Source organism: Narcine bancroftii, chromosome 1 (assembly GCF_036971445.1).
Source record: "Narcine bancroftii isolate sNarBan1 chromosome 1, sNarBan1.hap1, whole genome shotgun sequence".
NCBI lineage: Eukaryota > Metazoa > Chordata > Chondrichthyes > Torpediniformes > Narcinidae > Narcine > Narcine bancroftii.
In genome coordinates, this window is record NC_091469.1 from 263,834,142 (window position 1) to 263,858,085 (window position 23,944).

The 23,944-nt window shown below is 37.9% G+C and overlaps 1 protein-coding gene and 1 long non-coding RNA gene across 3 annotated transcripts in view; one reads left to right on the plus strand and one right to left on the minus strand.

Moving 5' to 3' along the window:
* The window catches only part of LOC138742608 (immunoglobulin superfamily member 22-like), a 64,778-nt gene extending 51,480 nt beyond the window's left edge, over positions 1 to 13,298 (minus strand). The window contains exons 1-4 of the mRNA XM_069897258.1: positions 13,205 to 13,298; positions 2,990 to 3,149; positions 1,947 to 2,081; positions 760 to 896 (exon numbers count right to left, since the gene is read on the minus strand). Coding sequence (XP_069753359.1) covers positions 760 to 896; positions 1,947 to 2,081; positions 2,990 to 3,119 — 402 coding nt within the window. The 5' untranslated portion in view covers positions 3,120 to 3,149; positions 13,205 to 13,298. The remainder of the gene's footprint in view (positions 1 to 759; positions 897 to 1,946; positions 2,082 to 2,989; positions 3,150 to 13,204) is intronic.
* Positions 13,299 to 13,478: 180 nt separating this feature from the next.
* Positions 13,479 to 22,626, plus strand: LOC138751392 (uncharacterized). Of its 2 annotated transcripts, XR_011349891.1 has the most exons (3): positions 13,479 to 13,679; positions 15,265 to 15,358; positions 21,855 to 22,626. It is a non-coding gene; the product is annotated as an uncharacterized lncRNA (long non-coding RNA). The 2 variants fall into 2 exon arrangements; XR_011349890.1 differs by lacking the exon at positions 21,855 to 22,626 and having other exon boundaries at positions 15,265 to 15,608.
* Positions 22,627 to 23,944: the final 1,318 nt, after the last annotated feature.

Sequence of the window (23,944 nt, forward strand, 5' to 3'; positions counted from 1 at the left end):
CAATTACACCATTCATGTTACAAAAACAAACCCTGATTGTCTCAACCTTGAAGTATATTGAATGATAAGCATTTGCTGAATTTGAAAAGTGGACATGAACTGAGCTCTCCACAGAAATATCTTGCTTTTTACTCATGACACAAAATATTGTCAATTTCACAACTGCTCCAGTGTTACAATCAATAAGGAGATGGTGAATCTCATTTCTCTAGATTATAATTTTTAACATTTCTAATTTCAAATTTAAAAGAATTTTTAAACTATCCTTCCTATCTTATTTTTCTTTTTCTTGATGTAACATCCTTTCTCTTATTATTAATTCTCACTACACAAACTTTGATCTGAATTCATTCACTTCAATCTGCCTTCTCCTTAATTTATGTTCTATTTATTTTGAATTTCATTGAAGCTGAGATATCCTGCTGGTTGCTCTCTTCATTCAGGTTCTAGGTTCTGTTTTTCCTTGCTGTACTCATTTTCATGTAAAAAAATACATAAACAAAAAATGTGCCAGGGAACCCTCACACGGTGGCAACCTCAGATACAATACCTTGCTATGACATCATTGACCACAGGGGTGATCCAATTACACTAAATATTGTGTAATCATAGTTTCACAAATTGTCAACATGTCTTCTTCATTCATATTCTTATGAATGTGCTCTTTTAACATTTTAAAACAATTTTAACATTAAGTTTGAACTGCTGGCTAAACTACTCCATAGATATTATGTATTGAAATCTTCTCATCTCAGATACCTTTAGAACGTTCTCTTTAGTGATGCTGTCAAAGTAAATCTTTGCTCCTTCTTTGATGGGCTTTCCACTTCCTCTTTTCCATGTGACTGTGGGTTTGGGGTTCCCACTCAACTTAGCTTTAAAAATCGCATCTTTGCCTAGGGTAAGACAGATTCTCTCAGTAATGCCGGAGTAAATATGCATGGCTGATACAACTCTCACACAAAGATCAAAAGCCCTCAGGGCTATTTCAACAATCTGGATAATAAACATGTAGATTCAGAGTATGCTATTTTAAAGTGGTATCTTTTTCAAATTCTGAAGATTGAAGAGACCGTCTGCTGTTTCTCAAAGAAATATTTATTCTTTGAATTCTTCTAAGTCAATACAGTAATCTATTTTACATAGACAACCCCAAGACGGTAAAGAGGGCCTATAACATTAAAAAGCCTTTTATGAAATATATAATTGAAGGCCTTTGGATGTCCTCTGTAAATTTTCTCAAATTTTGTTTCTTCTTATGATATGCCCCTGAAGAAAAAGTACAATTTGACAATCAATCCTCCCCACTCACTCTCCAACCAAAGGACTTTGCCCTATTCTTAACTTGAAGTGAGATGGTGAAATTCGACAAGGTGGTTCGACCCAGTCAAAGATCCCCTGGCCTTTTGTAAATATCCATACAGCTACAATATACAGCAAAGGTTCATGAACAGTAATCAAAAGCAGAAACAATTATTTGTTTTACTTCCAGATGTTAAGAACAGTTGAGACCCAAACTGATCCTGCAATCAGTTAAGTCAATAAATGTTAAGGAACATTTGCATCATTTCAAAGAATGCTTCCTTACATATGGAAAGAGTTTTGAAAAACAATCTGCGCATTTTTGAAAAAATCCAAATAAATATTATTTTAAATAATAGAACTGACATCATTAATAAAATCTTGGAATTTAATTTTGGATCAACTTTAACCTGAGTTTAAATATTTAAGGTGATAGAACAATTATTTTATAGTTCCCTGGTTTAGAAATCCTGAAGAACTCAATATTCAGAAGAATGGGTTACTTTAATCTGCAATCAAAATACAAACAGCTTTAACAGATCTGCTGTCCACGTTGCTTCCTTTTGAATCATTCAAAACATACACCAGGGACACTGACCCGGATGGCATTGTGAATCAGGTGCCAGTGTTGATGGTTGACTTACCTTCTGGTACTGCAGCGGAATTTGGTTTTTCATCAAACTCGGGGATAGTCTCTCCTGGTGGAAACTCGAAGGAATGCGTGACAACATTTAGTGTCTGCTGCGTGGCGGAGGATTTCCTCCGAACTTGCTCCTCTCCTGAAGCACAACACAACGCATTAGATTTTAACTGTAAAGGTAAGCAATTGATTGTTAATAAACTTGTATAAATATCTATCCCAGTATTTTCTTTGAATGAAAATGTAAAGGTTAAGGTTTCATTATTCTCACATAATACAACATTTAGAATCTAACATACATGAAATTCTTTAACTTTTGTCTACCATAAGGCAGACAGATAGTTGCCACTTTGTCCATCATTCCCCCCCCCTCCCCCCACCACAGACACCAATAGCTTCTGGTGTTCCTAGTACTGAGCAGTCCTGAGCCTGCTTAATTTCTGAGATTAGACAATCGCAGGTATATTCAAGCTATTAGGTGCTGTTGCAGACAAATTACACGTTTTAGTAAATTTCCAAAAAAAAATCCAATGAAAACATTCGATAGCAATATATAAAAGTGAACTAATGTTGAGATGACATTGTGATTAAAATTAATGTAAAGAAACTGGAACTCTGACAGACTTAATGCAGATGAACTCAGGTTCACTGCTGTCACATTGTCAAAGGAGGCATTTTGGACTGATAGCATTAAAGATAATGAAGGCAAGTTTTGAGAGAATCAAGATCACTGTTGAAGCCATCATGAATTGATAAGATTAATAATGTTAATGTACAAGATTAATCTTCATAAATTATTTGCATTTCAAAAACAGTGTTACTCTTTATGTTCAGGTGCTTTGTAAAATTTGGAGTTGATGGCCAAGAATCTGTACAGGGAACTTCCATGAGTGCAACATTTATGGAACACAATCAAGGGGTCAGCATAGAAAAGATATGTGTCTTGAAGGTTCATCCATGCAAATACATATTCAGGGCTCAGAAATGTAAAACTCTATGACTTCAGACTGAAATGATATTTGCAAATTTGGAAACATTAGCATTTACCTTCCCCTGATGTGACTTTTGTCACATGGGACACTTTCTTCACTTTGGTGATTCCCGATTCAGTAGATCGTTCAGTCACAACTGTTCTGGTTGTCGTTGTCGTTGTCTTCATTGATTTTATTGTAGCCATGACTAAACTCAAGGTGGATGTCTTTCACTCCTAATAAAATAAAGCATTCTTGGTACTAATGATTGATTGATTGAGAAAAATTGTCATTGGCCCATTTCCTTTGGAGTTATGAAACCATGCACACAATGAGTCAATGAGGTATGATTAAAACAGTGGTTTTCAACCTTTTTCTTTCCACTCACATACCACCTTAAGTAATTCCTTACTAATCACAGAGCACCTGTGGCATAGGGAATACTTAAGGTTTTATGTGAGTGAAATGAAATTTTTTTGAAAACCACTGCCTTAAAGCCGCATCGCACCAAAGAGAGTAGAAGTGCCCTCCAAGGGCAACAGGGAAATCTACATTGTTTCATTCATGAGTTACCAAGTAAAAACTTTTGGAAATTCATGTCTGGCCTGGGGAACAAAGGGATCCACTTGAAACCATCACACATAAAAAGCCTTAGGTTTGATTTCCATATAACTAACCATATAACTGTTTAGGTGTGGAAACAGGCCATGTTGGCCCTTCAAGTCCACGCCGGTTCACTTGAACAATGCAACAGATTCACTTCTTCCTGTAAAGTGGAAAATCTTAATGAAGTTAATTCTCAGAAATTGTTAGTTCCAGCAGGATTCGGAGTCTGCAATCGAACCTTTAACCCGAATTTTCTCTTTTAGAATGTCACGAACCTAAAGATTTTGAAATGTTACATCAATAGGATTGTAACGCACAAAACTTCCCACCCATTTCTGATTTCATATTGGGTTTGTGACCTCCATCAAGCTGGTGATCAAGAATGCCATATTAACTCAACATTAATTCATCTGACATTTTAATTCTGCAGAAATTTTTATTTCCATTTGGATCATGAATGTAATGTTGTGAATCTTTGTGAAACTCTCACTACTGGGAGAAATTGGGGATGGTGATCTAATTTGGATCTTTTACTGGTCAATCACAGAAAGAAGAACCTATTATTCCACCCAAATACATTCCATGATCTGCTCTACCCCATTCTAGACACTAAATGCTGACTCTAAACTCTGATCCTATTTATAAAAGAGTTTTTTGGATGAAGCATACGTGGCATCTCCATTTTAGGATAATAGTTTATACACCATTTACTTGAATTCAGCCTGCTAGCAACCTCTGCTCTTTGTGAAATGTTTTCCCTCAACCTATTCTCTTCTCTCCTTTGCAGCATCGGATCTGATCCTTGGTTACACTTGAATTCTCCCAACAACAGATGCCTCTATTATGATCCCAATGAGTACACTGTGTGAGCTGGAGCTAACAAGCCACAAAGAAATAAGCCAAGAAGGGTTTACATCCTAACCTCCTTCCTCCACGGTAACCCCACCCAGAGTCTAAATACAGTGCCCTCCATTATGTTTTGGACAAAGACACATTTTTTCCTTTATTTACCTCTGTACTCCATAGTTTTAAATTTGTAATCAAAGAATTCACATGTAAAGTCCACATTCCAGATTTTATTCAAGGTTATTTGTATACATTTTGGTTTCCCCATGTAGAAATTAGAGCATTCTTTTGGCATATGCTTTTTAGACTCATTTCAGGGCTCCGTAATGTTTGGGACTTCATAGCTGTTTGTGATTACTCAGGTATGTTTAATTGCTTCATTGGTGCAGAGAGCTAGGCTTGCTTCTAAGCTTTTGATCACCTCTGGAGTCTGTATTGCCCGTTTTCAACACGAGGACCAGAGTTGTGCCCAATGAACGTCAAATAAGATCCTTATGATGCTGAAAAAGTAGAATAAAACAGTGAGAGATATCGCCCAAAACATTAGGATTAACAAAATCAACTGTTGGGAACATTACTAAGAAGAAAGAGCGTACTGGAGAGCTCAGTAATTGCAATGGGATGGGCAAGCCAAGGAAGATCTCCACTGCTGATGACAAAAGAATTCTCTTCATAATAAAGAAAAATCCCCAAACATCTGTCTGACAGATCAGAAACATTCTTCAAGAGGCAGGTGTGGATGTGTCAATGAATACTATCCACAGAAGACTTCATGAATAGAAATATAGAGGCTGCAGTGCAAGATGCAAACCGTGCCAAAGATGGTATGCTTTGGATCTTGGGCAGTTCCTTTAAACCTCCATACTTTGCTCTTGCCTTCATTCTGATACAGGTTAATCTTGGTCTCATCTGTCAACATGACCTTTTCCAGAATTCTGAGCCTCTTTTAAATACTTCTTGCAAATTGTAATCTAGCCATCATGTTTCTATGACTAACTAGTGGTTTGTATCTTGCAGTGTAGCCTCTGTATTTCTGTTCATTATGTCTTCTGAAGACAGTGGTCATTGAAACATCCACACCTTCCTCCTGAAGTGTATTTCTGATCTGTCAGATATATATTTTAGGGATTTTTCGTCAGCAATGGAGATCTTCCTTGGCCTACCACTCCCTTTGTGATTACTAAGATCACCAGTATGCTCTTTCTTCTTAATGATGTTCAAAACAATTGATTTGGGTAATCCTGAGATTTGGGCGATGTATCTTACTTACTGTTTGATTCTTGTTTTACAACCTCATTGTGGGAAACCACAATGTATATTTATGTCTGGGCACTCCCTTTGGCTGACTGTACCTGTGACCCCTCCCACAGACTCCTGAATAAAGGTGACTGTTCCACAGCCCCCTCCCCCGATCAGGACAGTCGGCCGTCATGTACGTGACTCCATTCTATTGTGCCTATCAGTTTTACATAGCATCAGTCTTTTGGAGTTATTGATGATGCATCACTCATAATGGCTTTTTGGACTTTCTTTGGCACAACTCTGGTCCTCATGTTGATAAATGGCAACTACAGACTCCAAAGTTGATCAAAAGCTTAGAAGCAAACCTAGCTCTCTTATACTTGTACCAATGAAGCAATTAAACATACCCGAGTAATCACATGCACTTGTGAAACCAAATGTCCCAAACATTATGGTGCCCTGAAAAGAGGGGACTACCATATATTTCAGCGTATAAGTGAGTCGTGAAACCCTAAAAAATTTCTCAAAAAGGAAGGGGAGGGTCGACTTATATGCTGGATATACTTTTGAAACCTTAAATTCACCAAAAAAAAAGATTGACATCAATTCGATGTATAGGTCGATGCTGGAAGCACCGCTGGGTGCTGCCATAACCGCTCCTACCTGAGACCCTGAGGTCGCCGGCACCTTTCCTGCCTGTTAGGCTGAGGTTCCTGCTCCTATCAGGAGCACGATGTCAGTGATCCAGCTCCGTGGGCCATCGCTACTCCTGCCCATTAGGCCGAGGTTCCTGCTCCTACCAGGAACACGATGTCAGCGATCCAGCTCTGTGGGCCATCGCTACTCCTGTCCATTAGGCCGAAGTTCCTGTTCTTGCCAGGAGCACGATGTCAGCACTCCAGCTCCGTGGGCCATCGCTGCTCCTGCCCATTAGGCCGAGGTTCCTGCTCTTGCCAGGAGCACGATGTCACTGGTCCAGCTCCGTGGGCCGTTGCCATTGCTATCTGGTAGGCTGAGGTTTTTTTTTACTTACTTAACTTATAGCTTTGTTATTTGTGAATGGGGTGTTTTAAAAAATTTTGCGTTTTTTTTGGGAGGCCATGACAGCCCAAAAAATGGGCGTTAACTTATATGTTGGATATTACATAAAACCATTAAAATGAGGCTAAAATAGGGGGTGTCGACCTATCTGCCAGTCGACTTAAATGCCAAAATATACGGTATGTATAAAAAGTGCTGTAATTTCTGCATGGTGAAACCAAAATATATATAAATAACCTTTAATAAAATCTGGAATGTGCTCTTTAATTAGATGTGAATTGTTTGATACAAATTTAAAACTTTGGAGCAAATAAAGGAAAACAATTGTCTTTGTCCCACTCATGATGGAGGCCACTTTAGAAGTATTTTTTGTGGAGAAACTTCTCTTGAGGCTAGGATTTTAGAAGACAACTGTGACATTGATCTAGAATTTCCATTGATATTCCTCTAACCGAGTGCCCTTGCCTGTGCATCTCTGCTGCAGAGTTTGTTCACCCTCAACTTCCAAGCATCTGGATGATTACAGATTCTACAGGTTGATGCCCTGTAGTATTCTGAAGGTTACTGGCGACTGCCTCAGTCTTCTTTCATCAGAGAAAATGAAAATGAATTGTGCTTAAACTTGGCAGCATTCTCGGTTTTCATACCTTTCAATAGTGACAGAATATTTTCTCTTGGCTGACTGTACCTGTGACCCCTCCCACAGACTCCTGAATAAAGGTGACTGTTCCACAGCCCCCTCCCCGATCAGGACAGTCGGCCATCATGTACGTGACTCCATTGATGTGACTCCAGCTGACGGGTAACAAAGTTCTTAAATATTTAGTCTGTGATTCCACAGAACTAGTCTACCTAGACTATGAATGATACTATCTCCATGAAAGCAGAATTCATATTGATATACCTTTGTTTGCTTAAAATGATAATCCAGACTAAAAATGATGTACTCCTGGGTTTACAAAGAAACATAGAAAAGTAGGTGCAGGAGTAGGTCATTTGGCCCTTCAAGCCTACACCGCCATTCAATATGATCAGTACCCGGATCCTGCCTTCTCCCCATACCCCTTGATCCTCTTAGCCACAAGGACCAAACCTAACCTACTCTTAAATATTGACAAGGAACCAGCCTCAACTACTTCCTGTGGCAAAGAATTCCACAGATCCACCACCCACTGAGAGAAGAAGTTTTTCCTCATCTCAGTCCTAAAAAAACTTCCCACTTATCCTTAAACTGTGACACCTGGTTCTGGTTTTTCCCAGCATTGGAAACAACCTATCTGCATCTATTCTGGCTAATCCTTTAAGAATTTTTTAAGTTTCTATAAGATCCCCCCCTCAATCTTCTAAATTCCAGAGAATACAAGCCTAGTCTATCGAACCTTTCTTCATATGCAAATCCTTCCATCCCTGGTATCAGTCTAGTGAATCTTCTCTGCACTCCCTCGATGGCGAGGATGGCCTTCCTCAGATAAGGAGACCAAAACTGCATGCAGTACTCCAGATGTGGTCTCATTAAGGCCCTGTACAGCTGTAGCAGGATCTCTGTACTCCTGTACTCAAATCCTCTTGCTATGAATGCCAACATAGCATTCGCCTTCCTCACAACCTGCTGCACCTGCACACCCACTTTCAATGACTGAAGCACAGCAACACCCAAGCCTCTCTGCATTTCCCCTTTTCCTAAACAGATACCATTTAGATAATAGTCCTCTTTCCTGTTCTTAACTCCAATGTGTGAATCCAGAGATGGATTCCTCCATGCAATCTGAAAAAGTCTATCTTGAATAGGTCCCAAAGGTCATTTGAAAGGAAAAGTAAAATGATCCAGGCCACATATTGGACATTCACAGTAGCCTTCCTGATAATGGTTTAATGAATCATCAGAGATTGGGCTAATATGTGGGAATCCCAATTTTAGCATTATAATTTCTACACCACTTGCTTGATTTCAGCCCGCTAGCGACACATGCCTTGCTCTTTGTGAAATGTTTTCCTCTAACTTATTCTCTTCTTTCTTGCACCACTTGGGCTGATCCTTGGCAAAAGTGGTGTAAAGCTCAAAGAAATAGTATGTTCTTCATTCTCCAAATCATCTTCTTGGATATTGCCTACTCGTCTTGGTGCTGCAGGGTGAGTGGAAGGGCTGCCGTGTTGGTTGATTTTTGCAGATCCCTCAAAAGCTTTCCATAGGAAAGACAAAAATAGAACATGTGTACAGGAACCTTGTGGCTAAGTGCCAACCACATACAGTAAGTACATCAAGATGTAATCATATTATTCATATCAATAATGTATGAAGAGGTAATAGTGAGCTATATGATACTCACAAGTTCAGAGCTACCTCCACAAAAGTTGGTGCCTTGGTTTGGGCTACCCCAATGTCCATCAGACCGCCCCCAATACTAACTTCTACCCCTTCAGGATTCCTAATAAAGATGGTATCATCCAATACGCTCCCTCAATACTGCCTTGGAATCATGCCAACAGCATGTAAGATATGATTAAGTTTATTGGGATTAATGCCTATTAATCTCAACCTGGTCTGTCTTTTTGGTTAAACTGATAGCATTACAGAGGGGCTTGTACCTTGCCCCAACTTCCTTTTTGAGGTCAGTAGTGAACTAGCAATGCTGATCATGAACTATTAAATCCTGGCTATTGCACTCTGCGCAGTATTTCATATTTATAGCCCTGAAGGGTTATCAGGGCACACCATATTAATCTTCACTCAACTGCCAATTTCCCATCCAAAGGCAGAACATCCAGTTTTATAAAAGAACTATAGGCTGCCATGGTGTTTGCCTGTTTTTAGGTGTGAATATGTGACCGTCCCCTGCCTGAGTCAGAGTCTCACAGTGTGGTTTGCTGGAGAAGGCCTTTCAAAGGTTTAAGCCCCAAATGTGCTGCAATGCAGTTAAGCGTCAAAAACTTATCTTGACGTGAAGTTCAATGATAATTATTTGGGATCCATACTATTTCCCTTAAATTGAAGGAGTGCCCTGTGAAAAGAGTTACGACAATATTGTGATTAAACTCCAAACTTAATCCTCCCACTTGAACTGGAGTCAATTAACTAAAACAGTCTGGATTAGCCCTCCAAAAACAGAGCTCATAAATCTCTGCACCGAGTAGTTTTCCTACCACAGCTGGTAGGCTTCTGTCAACTGTATGAAATGCATGTAGGTTTTTAGGTTATGACCTTCAAGAAGATCTTCAAGGAGTCCATCTACCAAGGCTGATTTCAGCAGTTACTAATCTTGGAATAAGTGCAATGGGATTTAATGGAAACATGGAAGTTCTCCATGTTTGACCAAAGTAACAGATGGCTGGACAAATAAGGAGGCCACTGAGATGTTAGCAAGGTTCACTTGGTAAACAAGGTCCCTTGACTAATTAGGGATCTAATTCCAGTACATCCTCTCCTCATGATGAGCGATTATCTTATCTTGACTGCATCGAGATATGTTCCTCAGATTAAAATCACCATTCTTGCCTACGGGAAGTTTCTGATACATTTTTTGTTACAGCACAAAGAAAGTTGACAACTCAGGTGAATTTCTGTGTTGCCATTGGATCAGAAAGCAAATCATGGAGAATGAAAGTATATCTGTGGGAATTTGTCATGGAGTGGAAAATATTCAGACAGTTTGGAGTTTTTCTAGTACAGTTAGGTCAAAGTCAAATTTAAAATTAACTGTATTCATATCAGATGAGACAGAATATGACTGCTATTTCCTGAAAGTGCATTATCTGACCTTTTATCAAGAAATGACATTGTCTTTTGGCTTAATAGTCCACTCTTCAAAGTATTGCCAATGCAAATCACAGAATTAATTTTCTGGGGCCAGTGTTCAGTTAACATTTATTTAACAGACACAATGAAAAAGTAAAAGAGGACAAATGCTATTGCATAACAAATATTCACTGGGACTTCACACACAGGGATTCTACTTATAAGATTCAGAGTATTTCTAGAATGGAAAAGAATGTGCCTCATCCTTGTAACTGTGTTTCTTCAATGGGATCCCTTCCCAACTCCTCTCAAATATGAAATCCGCACTGTGCTCTCTGCATCCAAAACAGTAGATGCTGATTCTAACAATAATAATTAGTTCGGCACCCCTACCGGCACCCACCTACGGCTCCTAGAACGCTTCCACCAGCGTTGTCTCTGCTCCATCCTCAACATCCATTGGAGCGCTTACATCCCTAACGTCGAAGTACTCGAGATGGCAGAGGTCGACAGCATCGAGTCCACGCTGCTGAAGATCCAGCTGCGCTGGATGGGTCACGTCTCCAGAATGGAGGACCATCGCCTTCCCAAGATCGTGTTATATGGCGAGCTCTCCACTGGCCACCGTGACAGAGGTGCACCAAAGAAAAGGTACAAGGACTGCCTAAAGAAATCTCTTGGTGCCTGCCACATTGACCACCGCCAGTGGGCTGATATCGCCTCAAACCGTGCATCTTGGCGCCTCACAGTTTGGCGGGCAGCAACCTCCTTTGAAGAAGACCGCAGAGCCTACCTCACTGACAAAAGGCAAAGGAGGAAAAACCCAACACCCATCCCCAACCAACCAATTTTCCCCTGCAACCGCTGCAATCGTGTCTGCCTGTCCCGCATCGGACTTGTCAGCCACAAACGAGTCTGCAGCTGACGTGGACTTTTTACCCCCTCCATAAATCTTCGTCCGCGAAGCCAAGCCAAAGAATTAGTTCGGTCACTGATAATTGCAGATTGGTACCTTCTGACACAGCTCATGAGAACCAAAGAGAATTGATGCAAACCTATTGTTACATTCTGGTTAAAACATCCTGCAGCAAACTTCCAGATAAATTTTGTCAACCTGAACTCTTAATTTGAGAGTCCCAAATTGAAGATTATTTTCTGATTTAGAGCAGACATTTTGACCAATCAGAATATTCAACAGTCCAGAAGACTAATTTAATTATTACAAAATAAGAATTCACCTTAAAGGGTCTATGTCTCCCCTTGGAAAGAGTGCTAAATTTTTGTTTCTGACCTGTGGCACCTGTTTTGCTGACGCTACAAAATAAAACAGTTCATTTTTCACTGGGAAGACAACCTGCATTTTATTGATCACCAACAAAAACCAACATAAACTATGAATGTAAATCAGTGATATGGTTCATTGAGTTCATTCTTCCAATTCCAATATTTTTATGCACCGTATATCTATTTGACTGCTTCATGTCCACTCAAAATTGTCATCAATCAGTCAAACACAATGCACAACAAATTTGTACAATACACAAAAAAATGCTGCAGAAGTTGATTACTCGTGCCTGAATCTTATCATAAGATAACTTTCAACTCTTTGCAAATGAGCTTAATTAATTACCATAAATACTCTGTGCATCAATATTTTTGATTTTGCCTGAAATGTGATCAATGGTGGAAACACAGGAGTAAGATGTGCTTATAAAATGTACTAGAATTAAAAAAAAAACACCATCAACACAAAATGCAAAATGGCCCTTTTTCAAAATAGTCCATGTTTTGCCTAACAGTCTGGGGAAGTCTCAGTGCAGTTTCCCAGTAGCCACCTCACCTCCCAAATTCCATCCACTGTTTTACCTTCTTATCCATTACAGGCATTCTTAATGACATGGCTAATCAGCACACAAAACTAAAGCTGAACATGGAGTTAGGGATCGTGGATCCAGGAAAGAAGGAAATAGGGTGACAAGTGGGAGAGGTCAGGAGAAATCTCTTCACTGGGAAAGTTACAAATCTTTAAAAAAAAAACTGTGGATGCTTGGTCTTTAAGCATATTCAAGAGAATGTCAGCAAGACTAAGGAGCTGGTCATAGATTTTGAGGAGCGGGGTGGAGCTCATTCCATTGTCTGCATCAATGGGGCTGAGATGGAGATACTTAGCTTTAAGTTCCAGATCGTAAATATCTACAACAACCTATAACTCTGCATTCTTTGTCATGTATTATGGTTCATGCATTCACAATTTGAACTGTTCCAAATAAATTATAAAAAGTGAAGAGATCATATGATTAGTGTTAATAAACTGACAAATTGAAGAATCTGTCAAATTCAAGTACCAAGAAAATCTGTCTTGCAAGCAGTCTAGCTCGTTCATTCATACTAGGTACAGAAAGTAATACATGACAAAGAATGCAGAGTTACAGAGAGAGAGCGATCAGTTATTAGAGTGTTATTAATGAGGAAGAAAATCTGTCTTGCAAGCAGTCTAGCTAGTTCACCCATACTAGGTACAGAAAGTAATACGATAAAGAATGCAGAGTTACAGAGAGAGAGAGCGATCAGTTATTAGAGTGTTAATGAGCAAGTGTTAATATTTCAAAACATAACCAAAATGCATAATATTCATAAAAATTACAACTTTTTTTTTCCTTTTGATTTCAGCTGTGGAGGAAAATATCTTTACATTATGAAGGAAAACTGACTCATAAAATGTCTCCACCACAAAGTCAGAATTTTTGATAAGGTTTATTTTAATTATATTTCACATAAATTTACATTTGCAATTTTCATTTCAATTATTGAAAGCAATCTTACCTGCTGCTGTGGAGTACAGTTCCTAAAAGAGGCAGAGCTGAGGTCAGAGCAGTTGTAGACTGTCCACTACTCTAAAGAAAAACCATCAAGAATTCTGAGAGATGGATAAAGAAACATGATTAATTTGGCACATGAGCTACAATTCTATAAATGCATTACCCCCCTTGTGGGATATTCACTTACTTCAAAGAAGCTTAGTTTAGCCATTAGTAATTTGCAGTTAAGTGATAAGATCAGCACTGATTCGTCATTCACTCTCTACATCCTTCCCACTTCAGGAATGCCCATGTTTCTTGTGATCACTTCACATTAAAATTATGTTTAAATTTCCCTTGCCTTAAGTGATTTCAAAATTTTCTCAATTCTTTTTGTTTTGAAGATTTCTTGGAATCTTATTGTAAATACTGATTTGCCTCAACGAAATGAAGCTGAACTGTGCACACCTGTAGTCGTTCATTCGCTATTGTACAGCCAGGTATGAGCTCCTTACATATCAGCTTGCTATCAACTTCCATTGAGACATTACAAATTCCAGGCCAGTGCACCTGACAATGTGGTCCAATGTATTCTGTTGCATGACCCCATTCAATTGCCATCTTGAGAATGAGATAAATGGCTTGTTTCTTTCTTTTATCTTGCTTGTTTTAATTTTCAGTACCTTGGTGTATGCAAAATTAAAATGTTGACATTTTTAAACTTTTTAAATTATTTCACCCAATTTAAACTATTTCTGAATGCTTCTGAGATATTTAAACAGCTCAAAAACATTTGAATATTCTTCTCCTGAAGCCTAGTCATTTATGGCCCACTCAGCTTTGGGTATGATTTCAAACTATGTTCAGGCTAATTTTCTTTGTGATTGTTGTGGTGGAAAAAAAAGCAGTAGCAGATCATAATTCTGCTGTCTTGCAATCTTATTTAAATTATATTGTGTTGAGGAACAAATGCTTACAGTACTAAATAAAGTTTGGTGTCTATATCTAAGGAGAAATGGAGGCATAGTTACGGTAGTGGTTAGCTCAATGCTGATACAGCACCAGTGACCCAGGTTTGAATCTGGCGCTGTCTGTAAGGAGTTTGTACATTCTCCCCATGAGTGTCCTCCAGGCACTCCAGTGTCCTGCAACCCGTCAAAATGTACAAGTATAATACTGTGACCCTTTTTTTTTTTTTTTTTTCCACACCATAAATCACAATAGCCATGATATACACTTTTTCTTTTCCACACATTTACAGTGACTTTTTCTCCCTCCCCCCTCCCTCCTCCCAAGCCACCCCCCCATCCCCCCCCCTCTCATCCATTTTAGGTATACAATCTAGGTTGCATTAATTCAGTCAGACAATGTTGTCATTCAACAAAAATACACCAGAAATTCTACTGAGTCCATTCTTTTCTTTTCTTCTCCTTCCATCAACTTAGGTAATGTTTGTTCCCGGTAGGTTTTCGCTATTGTATTTAATGTAAGGCTCCCATACTTGTTCGAATATTTCAATATTATTTCTTAAACTATATGTTATTTTTTCTAATGGAATACATTTATTCATTTCTATATACCATTGTTGTATTTTCAAATTATCTTCCAATTTCCAGGTTGACATAATACATTTTTTTGCTACAGCTAGGGCTACCTTAACAAATCTTTTTTGTGCTACTGTGACCCTTCTTATGGATAGTTCTTGTTGAAGTTGTATGCAATGGGTAACTGGACCACTTGTTATCACAGTTCATCCTCCTGCAGTCACCATTATCCTGCCATAGTTTACATATTTGTTGAAATATTCAATGTAGAGGTAAATTGGAATAAAGGCTGCAACCTGTTGACTCAAATTAAAATTACCCAAAAGATTACGTTTAGAAACAAACTGCATCAGCAGCAAAATAAATCAAAAGATCTCACTGGCATGACCAGTTCTCTTATTTCACCGACAGCCTTTCCTCCATCACAAATTGTTTTAAGTTTACCATTTCTGTGAATATTTAAGGCTTTGGCTTCGTCTTGACAAGCTTAAAGACTAAGTTCATCCCACAAGGCTGAATCAGCTGTTTGCATTTTTTCCAGAGGTTGTCTGCGAATTTGTTGCCCTAATGTTCAATTCCAGAGGGAGGTGGTGATACCATAACCAGCTACTTGGAAAGATGTTGCAGAAACTCAAGTAAGAAGCTGGACTGCAGCACTCCAGGGAAACAAATACTACGAACGCATTACCTTATAAGAGAAAGGCTCAATGCTAAAACACCTGTTACTAGATTAATGACTTATTCTGGGATACGTGTAGCAATTTGATACACCGGTGGACTAAATTTCTTCTTTCCCAATGGAGCTGTGTTAATACACATGATCTAAGAGCCTGTTTGCATTAAGACACGTGTTCATGCTGAGTAAATTTCCTTTGAATTTTAGAACCCTAGCTCTGTATTTTCTGTACATGATATAGACATTTAAGAATTAAATTGTTTTCAGAATTACATAAAAATTGAAAATATGGTTAAAGAATTACAGAAAGATTACAACATAAATGGCCAGAATTAACTTGTCCCTAAGTAAAGATCTGGACCCGCTGCAATTCACCAATCGTAACTGATTCCACCTGCATTGAATTCGCCCATCGTTATTGATTGAAGATCTACCAGGACCAATGCCTGAAGAGGGCGCACAAAATCAGTGAACCGGTGCGGACTGGAAAGGCCAACATGGCCTGTTTCCACTCCGTAAATGTTTATATGGTTAAAAGGAGACCTTCCAGCCCACTAAACACATGCCAGCTTGATCCAAGTGTAATACAGTTAATCTCACACCCCAATCTTCTCATCATAGTCATGTCTTCTTTTAATCTTTATACTATCCACAGATAGCTATTGGTGAATCATTCTACTTGTGGACATTGAACATAGAACATTACAGCATGGTACAGGCACTTTGGTCCACGATGTAGCGCCAACCAATGTGAACTCCACAAAAATCTAGTTTTTCCCTATCTCACATCCATAACCCTCCACTTCTCTTACATCCATGTGGCCATATGAGAGACTTTTCAATGTCCTTATTGTCAGCCTCCACCACCTTCAGCAATGCATACGAGACACCGACCACAGTTAGCTTTGAGGCTAATGTGATGCTATTACAGCCCCAACAACCCAGGTTCAAATCCGACGCTGTCTGTAAGGAGTTTGTACATTCTCCTTGTGTCTGCATGGGTTTTCCCTGTGTTCTCCTGTTTCCTCCCACCCTTAAAAATGTGTTGTAGGTTGATTGGTGTATTTTGGCAGCACAAGCTCGTAGACCAGAAGGGCCTTTTTCTGTGCAGAACATCTAATTTAAAACCTCTCCTAAATTTTCCTACGCTAACCTTGAACAGACATTCACTGATATTTGCTACGGTCATTCCAGGAAAAAAAGATGCTGGCTGTCCATCCTATCTAGGCCCTTTATAAACTTGTATACCTCGATTAACTCACCTCTCATTCCATCACTCCAAAGAGAAAAGCCCTAGCTCTCTCAAATGTTTCATATGACATGTACTTCATTACAGGCAATATCCTGGTAAATCTCCTTTGCACCTTCTCCAAAGCATCTACATCCTTCTTATAATGAAGCGACTAGAACTGAATGCAACACTCCAAGTGTGGTCTAACCAGTTTCATATAGCTGCAAAATTACCTCATAGCTCTTGAACTCAATCTCCTGACTAATGAAGATCAACACAGCATAACCTCTTAACCACTCTATCAGTTTTAGTCTTAGACATTTCATTTTTTTTATGGAATACACCCAAAGCCATCTTTCTTTTAATAAAGTTCACAAGGTTAATAATTATTACTTTCAGGGAACTGGGCTGTGATCAGAAATATGACTGACAACCATTCAGAAATCACATAACTGAACTTCCAGTAAAAGAATGGGGTGCACAAAATTCAAGGCTCAGAGACACAACAAATCCTAATAATATTATTTAAAAAATGAAACAAATTACAAAGCAAAAATGATTTTGTGAATGCAAGATTATGTGTTAAAAGTCAATAGATTATAGGTGGAAAACGACCAAAGGAACTGCTCATACTAATCATCAAGACTCTCACTTGCACAAAGCAAAATTTATTTATTTGTATAGATAAAATACTTTTCATGATAGGCATTGCTTGTCTGGATGCGTGTTATGTGTCTGCCTGTTTTGCACCGAGGACAGAAGAATGCTGTTTTGTTGGGTTGTACTTGTACAATTAGATGACAATAAACTTGACTTGAAAAGAAAATCAGAGAACAGTAGCTCTTGTAAAATACAGAGATGTGCATTTAATGTCAGTTTATTTCAGCACCCACAACAAGCTGCTGATTTGTGCAGTACTCAACTAGAGCCATGTTCAGGAGAGCCACTACCAAGGGGAAACAGGTGTGAGCTAAGTCAAGAGACAGGTGGTAGATTTGGCGGATGTCAGACTGAGCCAAGCTGAGCCCAGCAGCTTTACCATTCTCTGCTTTTCATTCTTACACACACAGTCTGATTGCTGTTTAGTCCCCTTTGGGTTGAAAACCAGAACTTTAGAGCAGACTGATATAAAAATAACAATTTCTCAAAAATAATAGATATTAAACCTTTATGAGAAGGCATTAAGCTAAAGAAAACTCACCTACAAAATTTGATTCAGACTCTCTTGGGAAATTAGAAACTTGTGATTTAAGAAAATGCCAGACTTGCAAATATCTAAAGAATTTAGATTTGGGCAAGTTAAATTTAGCAGTAATCTGTTCAAAGTATGCAAAATATCCATCAATGAACAAATCCTTAAAGCTTCGAGTACCCTCTTGATACCATCTCTGAAAAATATCACGTAAAGAGGGTTGTAAGAAGTGATTGGATACGATAGTACTTTAAAAAGAAAAATTATGAAATGCAAAATGTTTTCTAGATTGTGCTCAAATTCTCAGAATATTTAACAATTGGGTTATCTATTAACTTAGTTGAGAATGGAAGTGAAGAGCCCAGTAGTACTAAATTATAAATTTTTTGGGGAATTCAGCTCCATTGATATCCATAATGGGCAATCAGAATGATTATGAAAGAAGGACCGAAACGTAAGACTTTGTATATTGACTGCCCAATTCTAAAGTTAGGTGGAGCCATCCCACCATCTTTCTTAGATCTCCGAAGAAGAACTTTATTAAGACAAGGATGCTTCCCCTTCCATATGTAAGATGATATGGCTGAGTCAAGTAAGTAAAAAAATGATTTAGGAACAAATATTGGAACAGAATGAAAAAGGTATTAACAAATTAGGCAAAATATTAATTTTAATAAAATTTATACAGTCAACTAGAATTGTAGACAAAAGTGACCAATGGGTCAGGGAATGTTTCACTTGTCTAAGCATAGATGAATAATTCTCCTTAAAAAGATGCTAATGATTCTTTGTAATTGTAATACTAAGGTAAGTAAACTGAGTTTTAACTATTTTAAAAGGAAAAGCACCACACACTGCTGTAGACAAATTCAATGGAAGAAGTTCACTTTTATGCACATTCAATTTATAACCTGAGAATTTCAAAATTATAACCTGATTAAATTGTGATAGCAATATAGAGAAGGGAGGTTATTGGATTTGAACTGTAAGGTAGGAGATCATCTGCATAAAGAGAGACCTAATGTTTAATCCTTTTCTGCTATATCCCCAGGATGTCCTTGAAATGCAATTTCCAATGATTCAATTGCCAGATCAAATAATAAAGGGCTTAACAAGCATTCTATGTTGCAGATTCTATGTTGTAAATTAATAAGAATTGTGGAAGAGTGTCATGAATACAATTGTTTAACCTATGTCATAAAATAAGAACCAAAATTAAATTTTTCAACGGTTGTAAACAAATGTCCATTCTATCTGATCAATAGCTTTTTCAGCAACCAATGAAAGGAGTTTTCCTAGAAGGCATTAAACTCTTTTATGAATGGTGTCACGAAAATCCCATACCATGGAAAAGTATTCATTCAAATAGTAGTTACACCTCAGTTTCTTAAGGCAACTCAATGTTGGTGCAGTTAGAGCTCAGCTTCCAGGGCTTAGGTGATGTTTTTCAAAAATATCAAAATGGTCCTCCTGAGAATATTGCTGTTCTATACCAAGGAAGAGATGTCACCCATTAGTTTATTGATGTATTCCTTTTAAGTCTCAGCCAGAATAGAAAAGTTGATCTGAAAAATGGAAGTTGGCTAGATTTGTGCTGCAGTCACGTCGATTGACACATAGTATCACTCAGAAGCTTCCTTCTGAAAAATTATTAACACTTTATGCATATTTTTCAGATCATGCTGAAACCACTGCTTATATATTTCTTAAGGACACCTACTGTAAGTGTGGCAGAATTAATGTGCAAACATTGATCCTCAAACATAACCTTATGCAGCTATTGCAGTGCATTGTAATATATCGTCCTTATGAACTTCATAAATAATTGTTTTCTATTTCCACTCTAAAAGACAGTCTTGATACAGAATTATCATATTGGGTATACTCATAGTTGACCAATACCAGTTTAGATAATCCTTGCTAAAGAATGTGACATTGAAAATGAAGTAAAATTTATATTGCAACTAAATCAATGTTGAGTGATCACACAAAATCCCTTACCCAAAGCACTGTTCGCTAGAAACAGAATTGCCCATTTTTGGTGTGGCTAAAATATAATTATACAGATTACTGGCATCAAATTGTGTCCTTCCCAAAAATCTCGGGAGTTTAAAAATCAGCCGTAACAAGTCAAGCATCGTTTCACTATTAAAAGATGCATCTAATCACTAAGAAATGTGTGGGATTGGTTCTTTTGAACTACAGCATTCCCCAGTTTTGTGTGCAGCACTAAGATCATTAACAAATAGGCACAATCCCATAGCATTTTAATTCCAAAAGGCAATGTTTTTTTCATTTTTCTCCGTAATTATTAAATGCCATTGTCTGGACCCGAGAATTCCAGTTAATGTCACAAGTATATGAAATACATTCAATGCTTCAAGAAACCTCTTTGACTGTGCATAAAACTCCCAGGCGCCCTAACATGGACTGCACGTGATCCTATTTTGGGATTGGCCCAATTTTGAGTGGAAATTACTACTGACCCAATATACTCTCAATATAATTAATAGATTTCCAGGTTTAGATTATATGATCATGCATAAAAACAGAGAATGTGGGTAATACTCAGAAGGTCCATCAGTATCTACAGTGAGAGATGATTCTGATGAAAGGTTAATAATCAGGAACATTGACTCTTGCAACAGATGCTGTCTTGACTGATGTGCTTCTAATATTCTTTGTTTTTATTTCAGACTTCCAGCATCTGCATCTTTTGATACATTTGCTTGGAGCTCAATATGACTTCATACCCCAGATAGTTTATTTTAATGACAAAATTTTCCTCAAAGCAGTGCAAGAGCTATGCATCAACTAGTTTTTCTTGGAGCACCTCCATGCAATGCCAAGAATAGTACTCATTTCTTGACTTCGACAAGATGGAGTACTGTCATACCTCAACAGTTCAGTGTTGCCCATCAATCTGAAAATGTCAGCCCAGAGAAAACACACTTTAAGGATTATTGCTTAGCCAAAATATCCATTTCTGTGAAAGACGTAGCCATTGCTAATAAGTTTTTTTAAAAACAAGATCTACAGTAGCCATCGTGCTGCCACCATTAGGCACAATTATTTTAAAGGATCTCATGGGTTCCCTTATTCCCTCCAGTTCTAAATTTTGTTCGGTCAGAATGATTTACATGGATACTTTCTGGAGTTTGTAATTAAGGCTATGAAATGCATAACAGGTACTAGAAAAAGTTCTGTGCATTTATATCAGTCAAATACTTGATTGGGTATAATCGACAGTCAGATAATCCATTGCACAAGCTAAAATTCCTTGTCATCCAACTAAAATGGTAATCTCTCCTAGCTTAATTGAATTGTCTAGCACTAGATCCACAGTCCTGCAGGCCAGAGCTCCAAGTAAATATCCAAGTACATTTTAAATATGATAAAGACTTCTGCTTTTGCCATCCCTTTCAGCCTCTGAGTTCCAGATGCTTATCATGTTTTGGTTGAAAATATTTCCTCCACCTCCACTCTAATCCTCCTAACAATTATTTTAATTCCATGTCTCCTGCTTTCTGATCTCTCCAACAAGGGATCTAGATTCCTTCTTATTTACTCAATGTCAGCCCCTCATAATTTTATTCACTTGCCTTCTCTATTCCACGTGAAACAACCAAGCTTATTTAATTCCTCTCCAGTAAAATCATATTGTACTTGTAACGTGGTGACCAGAAGTGAATACAGTTCTCAAGCTGTGGGCTAATTTCTTTGCTCTTATATTTTATATATTTTCTTTTTTAAATTTAGACATACAACACGATAACAGGCCATTTTGGCCCACGAGTCTGTACCGCCCAATTAACCTACACATTTTGAATGGTGGGAGGAAACCAGAGACCCTGGAAAAAGCCCACAGACATGGGGAGAACATACAAAATCCTAAGACAGCACAGGATTCAAACCCACTTCCCTATTGCTGGCACTGTAAAGGCATTGCACAAGTTAAGTCCTTATCTTGGCTAATAAAGTAAAACTTTTAAAATATATTACTGATCTGTCCCACTATCTCTTTGTCCTTAGTCCCTCTATCTCTTTGGACTGTTGCTGTTCTGTTTCCCGCTGCCTGCTCCTTGCATGTCTGGAAGCATCAACAATGAGGCAAGACTAATTTCTCCTTTGTCTAATTCTATGGGCTTGTGAAGAGTTTCTACCAATGTTGCTTTTTTGGGCCTGTATTGAACTGGGTTTGGCTACTTGTTTTTATTCTGAATGTACATTTCACAGCACTGTAACTAATTGAGGTGTCCCTGGAGCAAGTTCAAATTGTTTTGAACATTTGAACTTCATATGTCCTTAAAGGTTAAATTCAATGTGGTCATGACATTCAGCATCAAATGTTACCACAATTATAGTAAACAAGAATGCAAGTCAGTGCTAGTAAATACTTGTATAATAAACAGCATTGCAAGTCAGTGCAAGCTGGTCAAAAAACTTTTGAACTTCATATGGCCTTAAAGGTTAAATTCAATGTAGTCATGACATTCAGCATCAAATGTTACCCTTTCTGAACCTCCTTGGACATTTCTAGAGGGCTCCATATTGATTTCCATGGAGAACAGACAAACAAACTGACACACATGCAGAATTATATACTAGACTATTAAGTATATTAGAAAGGCTTTATCAGTAAACTTGGGGAAGGGGGGGTGTTAATTATGATGTATTGTTCATCTTTTGGACGGCTCTGTGGAGGATGAGGAATCTACAGATGCAATGACAGTTAAATTTTTTCAAAGAATGTGACTAAAAATAAAGTAAAAGGCTTTAAGGTTTATATATTCATGCAAGTGAAGCTTGTTCTGTGTAAGTACAGTATAGTATTTTTGTCTTTTAAACTGTTTATTCTTAATGCAGATGTATTAGGCTTTGTAAAAGTGAGTCACGACCAACCAGAAAACTCACTTATTTTGCATCTGCCAATCCCTGTAGGTACCAGATACCAGGGGTTTTTAAAAAATGTTTTAAACTTTGAATGGGATATTGAGGTGAAAACCTGATTCAATAAAATTTGAATTTGCTAGCCATCATCTTGAAGTTAAAAATCTGCCAGAAAGATTTAAGCATTGATTATTGTAATGTGAACTGTTTTGAAATTGAGGCTGGGAGGGGTTTTACTTCTTGTCTGTTTTCTTTACTTCCTGTGTGACTTGTATATAGCTGTACGTTGAAAAAGAAAAAGTCAGTCTTCTGTGTTTATATATTTGCTGTTCCAGATAAAGTTGTATTTTTGAGTTTGAAGTTGTCTAGTGGTTTTTTTTCAAAGTAGAAGTTACCACAGTTACCTGCTTGAGCTGGTTCATGACCAGAACCTCCTCCAGACAAGACGGCCACTTTTCTTTTGTTCTTCAAGTCAGACCTGATCTCCCTCCACCAGCTGCATTCCTATGTTGCAAGCCACTAGCCCATCCAATGCATCATCCACAAAATGCTCCACAGAATTATAAGTTTCTTTGAATGCTGTGGGGAGGGAGGGGGTGAAAGAAAAAAGGCATCTCTCAGCAGTGAAAATCAACTCCTGAGTCACATTGAACTGTGTTTTTGGGTCAGGGTACCATCAACAACAATAATTTCTTTATTTCAAACTCAATTGCATTCTGGGGAGAATTAGGTTTTGAGACTTTTGTTCTTTCAATATTTTAAATATTATGTAATTAGACCCTTGTGATCCACTGAATCTACTCCACTTTAAGTTTTTTGTTTGTTGACACAGGTTATTGTTTTTTTAAAATCCTGTTGTATCACTGAATATTCTATAATTTCTTATTTCCTCTATTAGTTTGACTTGATTATTTTCATGACAAAAGTGACTCACTTTAAACGGAAATCTGAAACACTTTGAAACAGTGTTTTCAGTGCTCTTCATGGCTATGGGTGATCTCAAAGCTGATCCAATACCGTCACTACTCTCTGGTGAAATTTAGCAGTTAAAATGATAAAGCACACATGACAAAGAGCAAGAGGTTACATATCTAATTATGTACTAAATGTTGAGTGCTAAGAATAAATAGGTGTGACGTTAATAGATGGGATCATGCACAATGAAGATAAATAGATAAGTGCAGGTGCAGTGTACATACTGTAGTCATCAGTGGACGCCGCGCAAAGTGAAT